Here is a 19,850-nt window from a genome sequence, read left to right as displayed (position 1 = left end):
ATACACGCTCTTTCTCTCTTTTTCTGTGTCTGTCTATCTCTGTCTGTTTGTCTGTCTGTCGCTCTTATTTCAATGATAATGTCACTACTCATCCACTAATTCAAGTTAAAAACTACGTTTACAAACATTTCATAGTGTACCTATTTCGATTGGAAGTTTCACAATTACATTATCGAATATGAGCAGCTAAGACAGAAATATACAAAAAGCGAAAAGAAAGAGTTCATACTATATACACTTACTGCATTAGTTGCCCTCTATTACTTTAAAAGGAACACAAATATTCTGCAAATATGTATATTTTGGGAGTCTTCATATTGGAGTCGATATTGTTTAGAAAAAAATGAAGACACCAATTTTCTGCTAGCAGTTTTGTACAACATAGAATGCATGTTCATATACACCTTGTTGATTGCATATTTTATTTAGTTTCTCATGCGCCAAGGTTTGTACTTAACATGCGTGCCACAACAAGATTTTGTCTATGAATATCTATTAACCGTCAGTTCTCAGTAACGCATTAGCGTAGAGTCCTTGCCGTTTGGGGAAGGTAAAGAGCGTAGGTGCGAATAACCAACAGTTATATTAATTTATTGCAACCTCTTATTTTATGACTGCTTACTGACTCTCCGATATATAGCAAAAGTGACTTTTTTCATTTTCTTACACGACAAAAATCGAAATATTATGCCATTTCATGCCTCAATACCAATAGGCCTTATAAGATTGCGTGCCTGAATTCATACGATTTTATCCTGTTACATTTTTATTAATTCACAAGACACAAAAACAAATCCGCTTAATCAACGTTGTGTATCGCTGATGAAGAGATTCCTTCCTGACATGCAATGCCTGGATTTATGTTTCCGGAGCTATTCATCAGTCATAGTTGATTGTAATGGGAATGTTCAGGAAATGCAATTTAATAGGATTCCTTATTAAGCCGAAGAAGTGTATTTATTATGCACATGATTTTGCTCAGTCTATTAGATTATAACGTTTTATATTTCACGAGTCTTATATTGTCTATGTTTACCTACTGTGCTGCATAATCGTAAACCTGCAACTTTGCAGAACATTAAGTTGTCGTCCCATCTCCTCATCTTTGTCCTTGTTTCTTGACAAATTGTATAGCTCTGGTTCCTACCATCACAAAATATTCAGCTACCAACTATTCAACTACCATGCATAAGTCAGATTAGTTTATGTCTGTCTTGGATCGAAGATTATGTATTTGATGTGGAGGGCTACGACAAAAGGTTCACCTGTATGCTGGATTGTTGTTGTGTGTATTGTTAACAACATTGTAGCAGATATATGTTTATAATAACTGCGCAGTATGTTGCAAATGTTGCATAGTTTGCATACCATATCCCCACATCAGTGCTATATTTATTTACGTAAAGATTGTTTATTTTTTGTCTTTTTATACATTGGATGAAGCAATTACGTGCAATGAGAGATATATTTATTCCGTAATGCATATTATCGTCTAAATAGTTTTTGTGGTAATATATTAGTTTCCATCGCCAAGAATCTCCCAAATCATACCCAACGATTGTAAATAACGTATTTATTTATTCGCTATTATCCCATTTGAACTGAATACTCAACAGACGCTGTCTATCAAAGGATTTTGTATCGACTGCATGCACACAATTGCTGAAAAATATAATTTATCATCAACTATCAGAACACTTTTTTCCAGCAGTAAGGAAGCCTTGAATTGTACCAGTATAAGTCCGATATGTTTCACTATCATTCTCTTCTCGGCATCCTTCCTATGACGAAAACATAATCCCATGATATGCATTGAACGTTAGTGATTATTTTTGACAACACATATTTAGAGACATTTACAGTTCAAACGATTGCGACAGTTTGTCTCTAAAATCGTAGCTGTCTGATTAATAAAGAATAAAACAATCATTCTTCTATACAGCATTTGACCTTCTCCTTATACTGTTTAATTCGATCAATAAGAAATTGATTTTTCTTACGTGATTATTACAATTGTAGTGGTGTTATTTTCCCTTTAGAAGTTACGGAAATCATTATGTAGTCCTACCTTCTCAATGTTATACGCATGTCAGTTTAGGATTATATTTATTCACTTGACTTTCTTAGATTATTTCGATATTTGAATAGAGGGAGATTATTAGAAGTTGTTAGTTATTATTGCCAGTTGCATATGTAAATGACAGTGACTGTATTGTGATAGACTTATAACCGCAAATGCTTAGCAAATCAACATTACTCCAGGACAAGCTGTCCATTTGTTTCATATCGCATACAGTTTTATGTCGGTTAGGAGAGAATAAAGAGGCAACATTGTTGACTAGATTTTGAAGGCACTTGTAGCATACGCTTATATATTCAAGATCTTGGACGAATATGCAATATATAGACAAACTAGTGAAGCGATCTATCTTCTGATTGACTGGGATTGTTATCTTTATTTACCTGAATTCGTCCCAAATTCAGTGCTGTTTAATTTAGAATAACAACTGTTGATCTTTGAAAGAAATACAAAGTGTTTGTTAAATCTCGATGACTCAAAAACAGATTAAGATTATGAAGCCAGCTAAAGCATGCAAATGCAGCAACTAACAACATGATACGCGACTCTGCTCTATTTCGGTCACGTTAGGAAACGAAATATACCAGACCAACACAGAAACAAACAAAACGAAACGTGCCTCATTCTGTATCTAATTTAATTTAATGTTTAAGATATATCAAATACATTAAAATACTTTTCGATTGCATTTTTGTCTTCTGTTACTGAATATCTTTTCTTCTACCGAGCATACATATTAAAAGAAGGTGTGGCATATTTATTAAATATCAATTCGTGGTAAATCATTGTCACAATTCAGAAAACATACAGAGTTAGCGAAACGTAACCTATATAGATATTTTACCTATATTAATAGACGAGAAATTGTGCATAATAAACGGTATCAGATAAATGTCAGTCTTTTACATGTAGGTGATACTTCAAACATTTGGAAATTCAAAGCCATTGAATTCAATCAATATGTATTGAACAATTGCGCCATGTGCTCACTGGCGCTTTTTTTTATCTGTCACAATACGCAATATTCGTTTTCTAACTAAATATATGCAAAAATATGCCAAATATATATATATATATATATATATATATATATATATATATATATATATATATATATATATATATATATATATATATATATATATATATATATATGACACTGCATAAAAAGAGGACGTGAGATTGCCTGCCGATATACTGTATTACCATACAGTATGCAATTCCTACCTGGTATGCGATAGAGAGTTCATTTTTCCGATACGTTTAACCATTTATTTTCAATTAGAATCGAAATAATAATAATAATGAGGACTTTGTATAGCGCCTAATCTTTAGAAGCTCTAAGCGCTTTACAACATTAGACAACACCTATAAGATAAGAAACATAATAATATTATTACAAAAACAAAAAACATGAAATTAGAAAAACATTAAAAAATAAAAAAAAAACATGCTGAGAATATTTCAGGTAGGAAACATTGTTAGGTCTTTAAGTTTGCTCTTGCAGTCGAAATAATTCAGTTTTGAGAGCCCTCTTGAATGTGATCACTTTGTCTTTGTGTCTAAGTTCAGTGGACAATTCATTCCACGTTGCTGGGCCCTGGTATACAAAAGAACGCTGTCCATATGACTTTGTTTTCATAGTGGGAATAATGAGTATACGGTTGTCAGAAGAGGAGCGTAAGTATCTTGCTGGTGTGTAAACATGGTTGAGGTCAAATAGGTATGTTGGACTGGAGTCCGACAGTGAAATGTAGTACAGAGAACAAATGTTGTGTTTGATTCTGGATCGAACGGATAGCCAGTGTAGGGTAGAGAGCAGCGGGAAGGTGTTCTCTGATCGTGATCTAAGTATGATCCGAGCAGCTGTGTTTTGAACTTTTGGAAGTTTCTGGAGTAGATATTGAGATGAACCAGACAGAATTGAGTTACAATAGTCCAGTCTTGAAAGTACTAATGAACACATAAGGGTTTTAGTGGCATATCAACTGAAAGATATTTGCGAATTGATCTGATGCGTCTCAGCTCAAGATATGCAGTCTTGCATATGTTCATGACATGTTGGTGCCACGTGAGAGTACTGTCCAGAGTAACACCTAGGTTTCGTACTGATTGTGTGAATTTAATGTTGGCGTTGCTGATATTTAATGTTTTAGGTAAAGGATGTGAATGAGAAAGTATTTGTGTTGTGATCAGAATGGCTTCAGTTTTATGATCATTCATCTGCAGCTTGTTACAAGTCATCCATGATTTCACATCAGAAATGCACCTCTCTACACCTTGGATGGTAGCATCAACTTGGGGTGGCTAGATTTGTATATTTGGGTGTCATCAGCGTACAATTGGTGAGACACTGGATGATGATCTATGACACTTGAGAGCGACTGAGTGTATAGAATGAAGAGAACAGGTCCAAGAACAGACTTCATGTGGAACACCACAACATAGATCGTCTGGGCTGGAGTGTATTCCATGTGCAGATACAATTTGTGTCCTGTTGACCAAGTAGGACTTGAACCACAGTAAGGCTTATCATGAATGCCAAATACATGCTGGAGACGGTGAAGCAATATATCCTGGTCTATTGTGTCAAATGCTGCAGACAAATCAAGGAGGGTGAGGAATGTAATCTTTCCGCTATCCAACGCAGAGAGAATGTCATTTACTACTTTTAGAAGAGCAGTTTCAGTACTGTGGCAAGGGCGATAAGCAGATTGTACATTGCTAAAAAGACTGTTTGAATTTAGATGAGATACAAGCTGGGATAGAACAACCTTTTCTAAGATTTTTGAAATGAATGGGAGATTAGAAACTGGGCGGTAGTTCTTTAAATCGTTATGGTCTAGTGTTGGTTTCTTCAGCAAAGGCTTTACAATGGCATTTTTGATAAATGATGGGAATTCCCCAGATGAGAGAGAGGTAATGCTCGTGCTATAGAATTTAGTTGGAATCCTTCGAAAGTTAACGAAGTCTATTTATCGCACAAACTATAGTTATTTAATGACTTTGGTATTTGCTATTTAAAAATATTCGACAGCGACACATTAACTATGACTGCCAAGAGTGCTACAAAACCGTACATCTGCAACTTTGACAATGAAACATTCTGTTGTTTCCCATTTTCAGAACCAGTTTCAATTCAACTTTTATGTAATCACACATATATCATCGTCATCTTTATCTTTCTTCTCTGTCTCTCGTTGTCTTTTCGTCCAGTTGTCCAGCTACGTTCTCAACGCTCACAAAACAATCATGGAAGTTGACCGTTTTTGGATTATCCTTGACACACGCTAAATCATTTGTCAGTTAAAGATGCTTGTTTGCCATACATGTTGACCATGGGGACAAGCTACATTTTCTCACTGTTTAGAAGAAGCCGTCTAGCACAGTCGATAAGATAGGTGCATGGAGACAGGCATCAAATTAAGATGATTTTTATTTTATATACGGATGCATGATGCAGGAATAGTGTGTGTGTGTGTGAGAGAGAGAGAGAGAGAGAGAGAGAGAGAGAGAGAGAGAGAGAGAGAAAGAGAGAGGTTTTCGACATTTTCTTTTATTCTTACGCAAGATTTGTTAGTGCTCATTGCCTTTGTTATCGATGTGTCGTGATTGTCAAGACATTTATATAATCACTTTTTTGTATGACTTTATTAGCTAAAATCTATGTTTTCCATTTCAACTAAAATCAATCAGCGCTTATAAAAATGATATCAGTCATGATCCCAGATACTTTCTTATTTCCCTAGTCCAAATTTCGAAATAGTATTACACGCCATCTACGATAATCATTGTAATGGCTTAAGTTCTTTTAGTGTCTGATACCTGGTGAATATTGTCCCGTTTTTAAAAATAAATAACTCATTAAAATATATGTAAATTCTCATTTTTGCAATAAGCAGTTACTATTTGCTGTAGCCTTATTGGCGCCAGCTTGACTTTATCAGTCATCAGTACGCCTTGCGCGATATTAGACATCTTAAATATTTGTCCTGGCATTTAATGATATTATGTTACAAGTTGCAAGAACACTTATTTGATGAGCGAATCGTCAATGGGTACTGAAATATTCAATTAATTTAATCTCGCATCAGCCCGTGTTACTTTGATGGCATATAAATGTCGACTGTTTCAAATTAGCAGCAGTGAATCATTCCATTCAATATGTTATAAAAAATATTTACGAAATATCCATATACGGTTACGCAGTTTCTGCGTTTTATTTGTACATAAAATTATTCTCATATTTTTGTATTTTTGATTAAGTAAGGTATATACCAAGCAGTATTCTGAGTTGAAAAATTGCAAGAGTTTACAAATGATCTATCAAATGATAGTGATTGAAATGTGTGATCTAAACAAAACACTCAGAGATAGAACAACTGCCCAAAGCTAATAAAATCAACAGTGACATTAACGAAAAATACAAACACAATTGTATGGAACTTCATTAGTCTGGAAACATTTAATTTAATTCAATAGTTCTGGAATAATTTAATTTGACCCAATAGTATGTTCTCTACCTTCATTGGTAGGGGATAATTTCATTTGACTCAATAGTCTGTTGTCTACCTTCATCCACGTGACGAGAGAAATACGGAGTTTTAGTAGAATATTTTATATGTATAACTGACGAAAACAATGGAGCCCCACATTCAAAACGTATTTAAAATTAGAACAAGCATTATGTTATGAATGTGTGCGGCTGAGTTTGCAAATAATAATTACAGATAATGTTATTAAATAGGAATCTTATGCCTCTTTTAGAAAAAGTTTATAATTTACACGGATATCCCATTATATCATGCACAGTTTACTTGTTGGTTTCTTTGTTGTTCTTTCTTCTCTTCTTTTTCAAGACAATACTAATTGTACAGGTGAAAAGAATTGGAAACAAGTTTTTTCATTTACAAGTTCCTCTCCTTTATAAATATATGTAATTAATTAACGAACATGCAGGTTGGTGTCTTGGACAAAAATAAAAACAAAAATGGATGAAGGAAGGATAGGGGCAGAGTGATCGTGTTTGGTGTAATCAGGTACGTTCAGTTTTAATTGTAGTTACACTGGAACAAAACAAGAATCATATGATTCTTTTTCTTTTCATAACGTTTTGCACTTCTTTTTTGTAGCAAGAAGTTTTTAATTTGTATCACAATCAATACTAATTTACATTACTCATTTCTGGCCCTATTAAATAGACTTCCTTCAAAATCAAAATAACTGTATGATACTGGAAATCCACAACAACCGAACGTACTAGAAATAAGATTTCACCTGAATGAATCACAATTCAGCGAACTGCATTTGTATCTTAACTTGACCGGCTTAATAACTGTTAATAAATGCTTAATTTATTGGATATGAATAATTTTGTTTCGAAGGTTAGTGTTGATGAACTATCTCTTGAGGATTGTGGCTGATCGTTCAACGGATCAATAATAGTTGTTATTTATGATTTGTGCAACAAATGGCTTTATATTTGAATGAAGCCTACAGTGAGATGTTCAAGGTTGAAAATTAATTTCCAACTATTGCTCATTTGGTAACATAAGATAAGTAATATCCATGCCAGTCGATTTCCATGAATTCCGTAACCTTTCAATGTGTGTATAAATCTCCTCTGCCACACATCATAAGTAGATATAAGGAACTTGCCGTTACGAGTGTTGCAGTTACTATCGTTGAAGCTATATAATTAATCAAATATGTAATTGCTACGGTAACCGTAATTGTTTACATTAAGAGAGTGTAAATTTCCAACGGTAGCATACGAGCGAAGTTTTGCGTGATCACTCAGAACCAATCATAACAATTTCATATCAAGTTTACTTTATAAGCGACTAATACATCAATAATACATTATCTGTACATGTTTCATCGTCATGAAATAGTAATGTGATATGAATTAAGATTGCATGCAGCGAACGGAGAGGGAAAGGAAAGTTTCCTATTGAAGATAAAATGATCTGGTAAGTTTTATTACTCCTAGATAGATACAATATATGAAGTACTTCAAATGTTTGAAATTTATCAATATCGATGTTCTTGTACATCTGCAAGTTAATTAATATACGCACACATTATTCCCCAGTTACTCGCATGAGATGGCACTAATTGTGTATCTGTTTTTAAATTATCCACCATTAACTGTTCTGGTGTTTCCAAAGAAAGTCTGGTGTTGATTTCCCGTATGTGCACACAAACATAAACTACTGCTTTTCCTTCATTTTCCCAGCCTTTTCAAATGAACATAACACCTTCCCAATTGAAGCTCACACGTGTTTGTATTTAAATATATATGTTTCGAAGTCTGTAAGGTTTCGTCAGCTTTATACCTGTAACGCCCATTGACAGACGAAACTGCATATTGAACGACTGAGGCGTGAATCAGATAAATTCGACCTGGAAACTAAAGAATTTCCTTACAATTGTTGACAATCCGGCGATATGACAACTTCCGACTTTAATATAAAAGAGTTGTGGAAAGGGCAAACAACCCAAAATTACCGTACATAATATGTCATATTAGTGCACTCATTTTCGGGTTTAGCTAATTTTGTTTTAACCATCCATCAACACCAATTATCTAGTTTAAGGAATCGCGTGCAAACACGTATTGCTTAAATATTCGTGATTTACGTATTTAAATGCATTGGAAAGTTTTCACGATGAATAATTTAATATATTATAACAATATTTCTCAGCTATTTTTCTTATGTGTTAAATCATGATATTTTAGTCATAAAACAAAGCTGTGTCCAAAATATTTAAAAAATGTTAGCAATGTTTGCAATTGTTCTCTTAAATGTACAAGCCTAATAAATCACAAACTTTTGTTCATTTCACATTTCAACAAAAACAATCACGTTTTTATAATTTATAGTCTTATTGGAGTTTAATCCCAGTCCTCCATAATTAGAAATCTGTTTCGTTTCCCTTTTAAACCTCGAGAAATTATTTTGTACTTCAACACATTTGTTTCGAAAAACAAAGCATTCAAAGAGTATTCATGGCTAATATATGGTTATATGTACTCTCAATTAAGGTTTTAGATATAAACAAATCTTGATCAAACAAACTTAACACATGTCATTTAATATTGAATTATCATTGAATATGTGATTTCAAAGAGACGCTCATGCTTAGTTGCCCTAAACCAAAATGAAAAACGTTGGAATTCAACTCGGCCCTTAACTTTAGATTGTTCTTATAAATATAAGGTGATCTGGAGATTATGACACGCTAAGCACTGAACTTGAATTTGAGCTTCAGATCCTGTGTCAAAGAATCAAAAATGACTTTGTTTTGTGAGTTCGGTTTCGATTTTTGTATTGAGCAGATCTGGATTTGTGAAGCAGTTTTGAAATAATAGAAGCGAAACCTTAATCTCTTGTCCTCTGGTATTATTTTATTGGAAAGAGTGGCTGTAAATCTTGTAGATAGCGAATGGATTATTAAATTCATAAATAAAATGCGCTCTTGTTACGTCCGTACACTCCAGTCCATGTTTCGCTATCATTTCGGAGAGCATATGCTTTAGACCTATCACGAAACTGTAGAGGGCTCCATTTGCTGCTTAATTTTGTTTTATAATGAATATTAACAACGGCTATCGTGTGACAACTTAATTACAATATCAACATCGGCTGACATGTTGCGTCTGATATTCAGAAGTAAATCATGGGCATCCTTGACGAATGCCTTAGCTGAAACAAGATGTGGCGGTATTAGGATTGTATCAATGCGGAGGTATTGTTCTTGTTTCAATGACAACTATTTAGTTTTAAATAAAATGCAGGAATAAGTAAACAAACATGCGATCATACGCACGTGTACACAACGAAAACAATAAATTATTACTGTTTATACCGACAAATATGTTTCACACTTTTATGAAAGATTTGCAAAAGATGTTAACATCTTGTTTAATGAAGTCAGTAAAGGTATTACCCTTTGATAAGCAGAAATGGATTTGTTGTGTTGCAGTGTTGTTGTGTTGCAATGTCGTTATGTGCAGTACTAGTACGGCATGATTGCTAATGAGTTGTCTTAATATGGTACAGATGTTCTCTCTAACACGTTCTGCATTTTACTTGATGTATTCAAAAATTTCAACGTTTCCAATTTGTGGTCTGAAAGTCTTGTTCTTCTGTTGCATAAAAATGTATATTTAGATGGTGTCAAATAAAACAATAATTATATACGGATAACACTTTGGAGCAGCACTGGTAAGTTACTATTTAATAATGGACTTAATGGCAGAAATCTTTAACGTTTTGATCGAACCGCGCTTAATAAACAAAAATAATTACATTTGACAATATTTGTATTTTTTATTTACTTATTTTGTGAGTTTATTGGTTGTCAAAAAGAGAGTTTTATTACAGGGTATGGGATTACGTATCGTTTTTATTGATTAAGTAGTGTCTAATAGGAAATATTATATATATGATGAGATCGATGTACAGTAACGTGAAGTCAAAAGTTAGATATGATAATGTCATACGTGATGAATTCTCTTGTCTTATTGGTGTCTGGCAAAATTAATGTTTATCACTATTTCTTTTTACAGTGTTTGCATACGATATAGGAAAAGTCTGCCATGTATGCAATTGTCGGTATAAATATTGACATGTTACGTCTTTTTTGATCTTATTCTAAGCAGATGACGTTAGCATTTATTCAGGTTTGCCCAAAACTCTTCAAGATGGGCTAATTATTTTAAATAATATTGTATTAATTGGAAACAAGGTTATGATTTTTATAAAAATGATGTAGTTTACATAGTTATATGGAATTCACTACAGTGATGGTAAACTTGATCATTATACAATCCTTTTATTCTCCGTTAACTTTACTTTGTAAGAATCGTGCAGTATTTTACGATACTGAACAGTCATATTGCACCCATGTTCACAACACGTGTGCCTAAAGGACGTACTTTGTAATCAAAACATGTACACTCATGTAGTAGACATTGGGTTTCAGTTTGTTAGATTTGTTTGTTTGCAATTCTCTTTGAAAGTGATATCCATAGCGACTTAATTCACATTTTGATGGGTGGAGTTATGTGGGCATTAATATTGTTGTTGTGTACTGATGAATCTGCGCCGGTGTGTTTATTTTAAAATACAGACTAAATTCAATTACTTTGTTTCTTGTAATGTATTTTTGTAGATATAATTAAACCTTAAGGTTAATAAGAAAATGAGAATATACTAGAAACGTTGCAGAATTTGTATGCGAAAATATGAACTCGTTTTGTCGGAAGGATATGCTTCACTCAAAAGGTCGTGCAGTATCCATCCGAAGAAAAAAAAACGTTTATATTTTCCCATCCAAAAGTCAGTAACCTATAAATATTGGAATAAAGTATATGTATTTTGGACTTGTTCTAACACCTGATGGTTCCTTTACCGTAACACATACTACACTTGCAGAGCAAGCTAATAAGCTTTATCATTAATTGATGTGATGTGATGTGATTTGGATTTTTAACGTAGCTTTAACAATTTTCCAGTTATATCGCTACGATGTCTGCAATGTGGCAGTTTATAGTGATGTCTAGCACTGGGGCATCATGCCGCAGACATGTAGCATGATGTCCCACCCAGTCACATTATCCTGATACCAGGCCGACCAGTCCTAACACTAACCTCTTAATGCTGAGCGCCAAGCGAAGCAGCTGTTAGTACCATTTTTGTAAGTCTTTGGTATGACTCGGCCGGGGATCGAACCCACGACCTCCCGCATCCGAGGCGAACGCTCTAACCACTAGGTTATTAATTGAGAAATACATTCTAAATATACATCTTTCAAAACAAGCCATATCACAAATCTTTGTCGCAGACTGACTACACATATGTTAAATTATTGCCATACAATTAGGAGCTTTATTTCTACTAAAGGCATTTATATATTGTGCAGAAAGATATTAGAGTTGCTGAAAATTGCACGCACTGTTTTTATTTATAGGGAATCTGAGTGTAAAACAATGACAGCTAGAAGATTTTATTACACTGTAAGGCGTTGGTGTAATATATTGGATGCAAATGAGGACATTTAAAAGCTCAGTCACATAAACTAAATTGTAGATTTGCAGCTCAAGATTCAACAGCCGGATTAAGATTCAATGAAATTGAAAATAATTAAGGTTCCGTCAGAAGATTACATCTTTGCATATTTTAAATTACCGTTTTCTGACAATATAATGAACAGCTGTCGATCATTGTGTTCCATAGATATTGCTAATTTCAGAACAGTACGTCACCATGACAAGCATCTTTTCTTGAACTATAGAAATGCAGTTAGTAAATTTAGGGTATCCATTTATAGTCTACCTTGCGCTTACAAAAATCGTGAAACCCTCAGTAACAACAGACAGAGTGTAGTGTAAACATAAATTAGAATGGCACAACATTCGATTTTATCTTTATATCATTAACTTAAAAAAATAGATATATCTTTTTCCCAACGGATATATTCTGGAATTAATTTGCTTATTTGATTTGCATTCTTCTGTATCTATTTGCATAGGTAATTTAAAATCTTACTGTTTTTTCTTTGCATGTTGTACACTAATGATGGCGATACAATTGTTTATTGTACTATCCGTCAACAAATTTAATTAACTGAAAAATATAGCTACATAGTCCGTAATGCTATTGGAACGAATAAAGGCTGTTTGTCTTCATACATTCAATTTTTCACTAGATTATGTGACTCAAGAATGCCAATATAAACAACCATATGAACATTATGGGGTTTTAACAAATCAAACGGGGTCAGTAATTAGACCCAATTAAATGTTATCTTTCTGAGACGATCCATGTGATCGAACTTGGGCTTTATAGGTTCATTTAGATGGGAAACTGTCAGCTTTTTATAGCTATATCTGCATGATAAATATACCCCACGCTTTATTAATGACTAGTCTGAACCGAAAAGAGAGTCGACGTGGCTCCAATGACACATTCATTGTACGCCAAGAAAAGATCAGTTTGAATAATCGAGTATTGGTGGACGGCTTTGATTGCGAATAAAGAGCATGGTATGCCCCTGTTTACATTTATGTTAGCGCCAATGTGGACTTTTATGGGGTCTATGTCTATCTGAGTGATCATAAATGATGAGATGTGAACATTTCACACTGAAGTGTGATAGTGACGTTTCACACATGGTAGTGTATTCTTCCCAGACTGATCAATAGCACTGTTCGAAATGTTGAATGTTATGCTTGTCGTATGCTTGAGTATGTCTGAGAACTTCACTTGCAGTTTTATGTGTGAATATCACTCAAGGCTTACTGAGTTTCGACCTTGGTATACGAGTAATATCTAACATATTAATACTCCCTTGTACTAGATCTTTGATAACGAGATGTTTCCTAACAGCTGTTGATTTTCCACTATGGTATATCAATAATATATCATTTCCTTTGTTTTTTTGCACGAGAGAGCTGTAACAAAATGATGTTTCATAACAGCTATTGATTTCCTGCCGTGGTCTATCAATAATGTCTCAAACAGTTCGTTCTTTTGCACGAGGGCTTTGACAGGAAGATGTTTCATAAGAAATACATTGCAAACATTACACGGAACAAGCATAAGATTACAATATGTTCAATAGGCAATTCTTGTACACTTGCAGTATAGTTGGAGAATTAATGACTAAATAAAACTAATGCAAGGATATGAAGTCCTACTGAAATATATTTGTAATCATCCTTGTTTAACGTCAGTCATTACACGGTATTAATGCCATAAGGTCAAGTTGAAGTGTGTGTGTGTGTGCGTGCGTGCGTGCTGCGTGCGTGCGTGCGTGTGTGTGTGTGTGTGTGGATTTTTTAACCTAACTTTAACAATTTTTCAGTCATATCGCTACGATATCTGCAGTGTGGTAGTTTATGGCACTGGACATCATGCCGCAGACATGTATCATGATGTCCCACCCAGTTACATTATCCTGACACCAGGCCGACCAGTCGTGAAAATTAACCTCGTAATGCTGAGCGCCTATCCAGACAGATGCTAGTGCCGTTTGTATGTCTTTGACATGACTCGGCCGTGATTCGAACCCGCGACCTCCCTCATCCGAGGCGGACGAAGTAACACTTACCGGAGCGGTCTGCGTTGAAGGTGTGTAAGGTTGGAATTCATAAGCATAATGCATTAACCACTCAATGCTCTTTCTCTCCAAAGATATATGCAGAAAGCAAATTAAATTCTGGCGTAAATCTGAAGGTTATCTCCTTTAAAGTCCTTAGTAAGCCACTGTAGGCAGTATTAAATGTCTGATGCCTTCTGAAGGGCCTTTGAAACTGGCAATGTGCCTGCTGTTTGATATTTTTGTAGCTAGTCCTTTTTCTGTGTAGGGTATTTGTGTTCAGAAAATGTAACTATCTCTAAAATTCGTTAATAATTTCTACATTTTATCGACAATTACTACTAATGTAAAGCATTATTTTACATTAGTGGAAAAAGTAAGTTTCAACATCGGATGAAACTTCGACATATTTCAATAAAATGTCATTTTCTTTCCAAATGCTTCCGACATAATTAAGTCATTATTTTTTCACCGGTAACCTACCGAAGTCATATATGGATGGAAACTATTCAAAATAACCAGATACGTGACATTATATTTTTGAAATTTAATCACCTGGAAATATAAAATGGTTTTTTCTGGGGGTTTATTTGTTAATTTGCACTGCAAGATATTATCATACCAGTCAAATGCGTTTCTGTATAACGTATTCCAGCAAAAGGTATTAACGGTAATTTGACACCAGTAAAGCTTTTCTAGCAGTTAATTCTAAAACAAATTCTTCTCTCAATCATGTGATACTCATTTTAAACCTTGCCTGTTGCAGGTGAACTTGGCAAATGTTTTCTTACGTCGGTAATGATAAGTTGGCAGGTGCACACAAGCACTCTGAGCCAAGAGGTGCCGGGCAATACTCTCTCTATAGTTTCGTGTGCCAATAACTTTACATCAAAGATTCATAAGTGATCCATTTGATTCAAAGCAAACGCACTGGTATGAGGCTTGATGTACAAAGCATTATGTCTTATTACTTTAATCTTTTGCAAATGTTACGGTTTGCATCGTCCATTATACGTAACTTCTAATACAGTAGGGCTGTTAATGCCATTACAGGTAAGCTTTTAATCTTAACTACAATACACCTTTGAATGGCAAGTACGAATGTGTGTATGGCTATATTCCATGTTTTATTAGATTTCGCGTTTTCGTTATCAGTTTGCTCAAGGCTTTTATTTGTCATTGTTTTATGTCTGTTGTTTGCAATCATGGCAACTCGTTGCCCAATACAGCAACTAAATGACAGTTTAGATAACCTTTAGTAAGTCAACATGGCATTGTGATAACCTTAACTTTCTTACTGTAGCGATGTGCGTTAATAAAGCTCAGAAAGTCAACATCAGTTCAGACAATTTTTATGAACTTGTGTTTGTAAGCCGAAAGCTATAATATTAGCAATTTCGGGCCTGTAGATAGGCTGCAACATTGAAGCCAGTGTTATTTAATTCGTTAGAATTAATATAACATATGGATTACATTTATGTTTTCTGCTTTACACTTACCATGAATATCAATTTGCATATTTCACAATCGCGTAAATGGCGTAGGTATGTTACTATCGATAAAAACGTTACGTGCGACAGATTCGTATGCAGTCAGTCTTTAGGAGGGAATAAAAAATGTGTTATTTCTTCCTGACTTTAGTATTCTCTCTGATCTAAAATCAGCCTCGTACGCTGGTAAAACTTTAAACTTTCTGTCGTGTACTTTATTGTAATGGAAATATTTACTTGCCTAACTTTATTGGACACAAATCGTCTCAGCATGCTGTTCTTTTTACAGGAGCGTCTATTATAAACAAGCATATAAATAGTCGAAGTCGTATTTTCGAGAGTATCATTGAGGTATGCATTTATTTCGTAACACGTGACCAGTCTGGTGCTGCGTTAAAGAGCCAAAAAGAAATATCGTTTTAACCCAATTGTGGTAGCCAACAAAAAGCTGCGATACATAAACTCATGACGCAATGGAATGAAAGCACGAGTAAAATATGAAATGCTCAGCTCACTGTTGTGTGTAACTAGTTGCATTACCGTTGCATTTTATTTTGCAACTACAACATTTGAAATTATTACAGTTTGAATCGAAATCAAAACTTAGTGTTGGTGAGTATGTCAAAGATAAATGTTGATGCAGAGTTACCTTAGTGATCACATTTTTGATCCATGTTATTTATTGAAAAGAGAATGAATTCTTTTAGACGACTGTGCCAAAAAACACAACAGTCAAGAGGAAGGACCAAACCTCAGATGCTGGTCATGACGTATAACAGTAGTTTTGATGAGGTGATGTGTGATGAAGATTTTGACAAAATCGAAGTTCTGTCTTCACAGATAGAGGAACCTGATGAATTCCTCTTGGCCCCTGCGACGCAGGTAGATACTGAGGAACTTGCGCAACGTGTTCAGAAGGAGAAAGGAAGGAAACGAATCGCCAGAGTGATTGTCCTCATATCAGTGATTATGTTCCTGTTCAGCGTAGTCTTAGTTGCATTGTCCTTGTATATGTCAAAGGATATCGATAAATTAGGTAAGTGATTTTGACATACAGAAAACATATTCGCAAACAAATATGCATCGTACGGGATAAGAAGAAAGATTTCTTAGGGAAGTTATGAGCATAATTCTTTCTAAACTGATCACGGTGACGATAGTAAATAGTGATTATGTTAGGGATTCTGATGGTGGTGGTTATTATTAGCTTTTAACTATCGCTAATATAATCATCATCATCATTAGCAACAGCAACAACAACAGTGATAGTGTTATCATCATTTTCCTAACATTCTCTCCATTCCCTTTTATTCTTCTCTACTGTCTTGTTACTGTTTGACTAGTATTAGTGACTAGTCTAGTATTAATACGACTTCTACTACTACTGCTACTAGTACTACTATTGTTAATACAATTACTACTACTAGTACTAGTACTACTATTATTACTAGGATTAGTACAACTAATATTACAACAATTACTACTAGTACTACTACAACTATTGCTTCTGCTACTGGTACTGCTATTACTACTACTTTTACTACCACTATTACTAATACTAACACTACTGGAATAACCACTACTACAAATACTACTACTACTTTTACTAGTACTACTACTACTACTACCAATAATAATAATAATAACAACAACAACAATAAAAACCTCTGCTAATACTAGTGACCGATCCGGTGGCGTAAGGAGTTAGAGTGTCCGCCTCTGATGCGGGAGGTCGAGGGTTCGAACTCCGACCGAGTCGTTCCAAAATTTATCAAATAAATCTAGCATGAGTCTAAGCATTAATACGTTAGTGTCAGGACTGGTCGGCCTGGTGTCAGGATAATGTGATTGGATGGCACATGATGATATATGTCTGCGGCATGTTGCCCGGGTGCTAGACATCACTATAAACGGCCACACTGCAGACATCGTAGCGATATGGCTGAAAAATTATTAACAACAGATACTACTACCTCACAAAATGTCCGTACACACATGTGTAATGGCACCAAAAGCTATGATATTGAAATCAATCAGCATTAATATTTACATCTATAAATCATATATATTCCTTGTACATTGACTATTTTCTGTGTGTTATTTGTGGGTAATCAGACGTTATATGTATCAAGCGTTATTCAGCCACAAATATGTACTAAACCTCTTACATACGTGCTGGACATGAAAAATATAAATTACATACCTAGACTAGTTATGATTCTACAGTAAACGTTCAGTTTCGTTTGATAAGAAAATTCAAATAATTCGTTCGATTAAACACCCTAACAATTTTACGCGAATATTACTAAATGTAATATATTTATTTCGACCAATTATGAGACAACAAGACAGAATAGTTCCACGAATAATTCCACTTTCTTTTTATCTTTACTGCACAGCACTGTAGTTAGCATTACATTTAACGACAATTCTGTGTTTTAATAGTTTCTCTAAATCTTAATTGCCATCTAGAAATTCCAAATATTCGCCCTGTACTTGTCTTAATTCAATTACATGGCATGTAATCTGGAACATACTTATCTTTCTATTGAGATGGAAAATATTATTTTTTTCCCAAACGAACTTGAAAGCACTTCACCATCTTGCTATAATACTGAAGCAATAACAACAGCAACAACAAAATGATAATAATAATAATAATAATAAGAAGAAGAAGAAGAATGAAATGATTTGTGGACAGAGAAAATTATTTCAACATCGAATTTTGAAACAAAAACCAAGACAAGTCGTACAGGACGCTGTTACTGCTTTTGTTGATAAAGACTTTTTACCATGTGTTTCAAGCCATTTTTAATGCATCTTATTTTAAGTTTGATTAGAACGTGTAAAGAAAACTATATGGCAAAAAATAATTTTCACGTGTTATTTTGCCTTTAAAAACAATCATAGCATGAAACGCTGGACAGCTTGTTGGATTTAAGTTTGAATTCTTGGAACTTTTGTTTATAGCCAAATGGTTAAATATACTTCAAGCGCACACTTCATCCAAGACGATTTTACAACTACATTGTACCGTGACAAAAATATTTGATATACAGAAGATCCCATTTCTTGTCATTTTTCTTGGGCGGGGTTGGGGCCTTATGTTCTTGTTTGGTTGTTTAGTGGGGTTGTAATTAATATTTTATTTTTAAGAAATGCCTGAATGTTTTCCTTTTTGTTGCTTGTTTTGCTTTGTTTAAATTTAGTTTTCTTTCTTGTTCATGTTTGTTTTCTTTGTTTTGTTTTGAAAATTACAATATCGAAAGGTTGTTGGTTTGCTGCCGTTTATATTTGTGCTTCAGATGCACGTTGAGGAAAACTTATTGATTTGAAAGAATCTACTGTCTAATGGCTCACATATCGCTATCTCTATCAGACGCGATGGTATTTTGCTCCTGGCCTTTTTAATAAGTGGAGATAAATCTAGTTTTCAAGATTCCATAACAATCTTTATCACCTTTACATTTGTTTCTCTTCTAATGTGAGCACTATCTGTAAATTTTCCGTGGCTTAATCGTCAAAGACTATCTTGATCCAGGTGTTATACATGAAAATATTTGTCAGTGAAAATAGTTGTGTCAATGACTTTTCAGACCCGACAAAGGGAAACATCTGCCAGAGACAAAGATTAAATTCTTGGTAACTTCGAATTCTACAAGTTATGCCTTGATAATAAATCTTTCTTTTCCTAAAAATAAATAAATAAAGCAGATTCATGTTGGGGGATTTGGATCTACCTGCAGAAGCCAATACAATCAAGAACTGGCGGATATGATTAACAATCAATTGAAACCACTGCCTTAAGAATAACACATAATCAACTATTTTATTAGTTTCATTATTTATTTAGTGGCTAAAGACAAGACAATAAATCCTGAAGTTTAAGCCTGAGTCAAAACAGGTGCCTTTACATTGAGATGATAATTCAAAATCCTCCTTTAGTTCAACATTCAAGTAAATCAACCTCAATGCAGAGGCACGCTGATTATTATCAAATATCTAAACGTAATCCTTACAAAATTAGCAAACTGTCAACTACAGTTACAATAGCTTGTTGAAATACAGTTGCAGGTTTCTAAATATATAATGGTAAGGGAATCCGCTCTACGCAGCATTAAACAATTTTCGTTCGAAATTAAGCAAAGTATGGAAAAAGTCGAAGCCACAGT

The 19,850-nt window shown here is 34.2% G+C and overlaps 1 protein-coding gene across 4 annotated transcripts in view; it reads left to right on the top strand.

Annotated features, from left to right (window-relative positions):
• Nucleotides 1-19,850, top strand: part of LOC149771599 (uncharacterized) — a 114,104-nt gene that overhangs the window by 10,928 nt on the left and 83,326 nt on the right. The window contains exon 1 of one of the 4 annotated variants that reach the window (XM_089948279.1): nucleotides 15,924-16,714. The exons of the other annotated variants lie outside the window; for them this stretch is intronic. Coding sequence (XP_089804405.1) covers nucleotides 16,351-16,714 — 364 coding nt within the window. The 5' untranslated portion in view covers nucleotides 15,924-16,350. Of the gene's footprint in view, nucleotides 1-15,923; nucleotides 16,715-19,850 lie in introns of those variants that run through there. 4 annotated transcript variants of the gene reach the window in all.

Source organism: Sinohyriopsis cumingii, unplaced genomic scaffold, assembly GCF_028554795.1.
Source record: "Sinohyriopsis cumingii isolate HCF-2022 unplaced genomic scaffold, ASM2855479v2 utg001752l, whole genome shotgun sequence".
NCBI classification, from domain to species: domain Eukaryota; kingdom Metazoa; phylum Mollusca; class Bivalvia; order Unionida; family Unionidae; genus Sinohyriopsis; species Sinohyriopsis cumingii.
The sequence above is the reverse complement of the archived record's forward strand: the minus strand, read 5'-3'. Positions and strand labels throughout refer to the sequence as shown.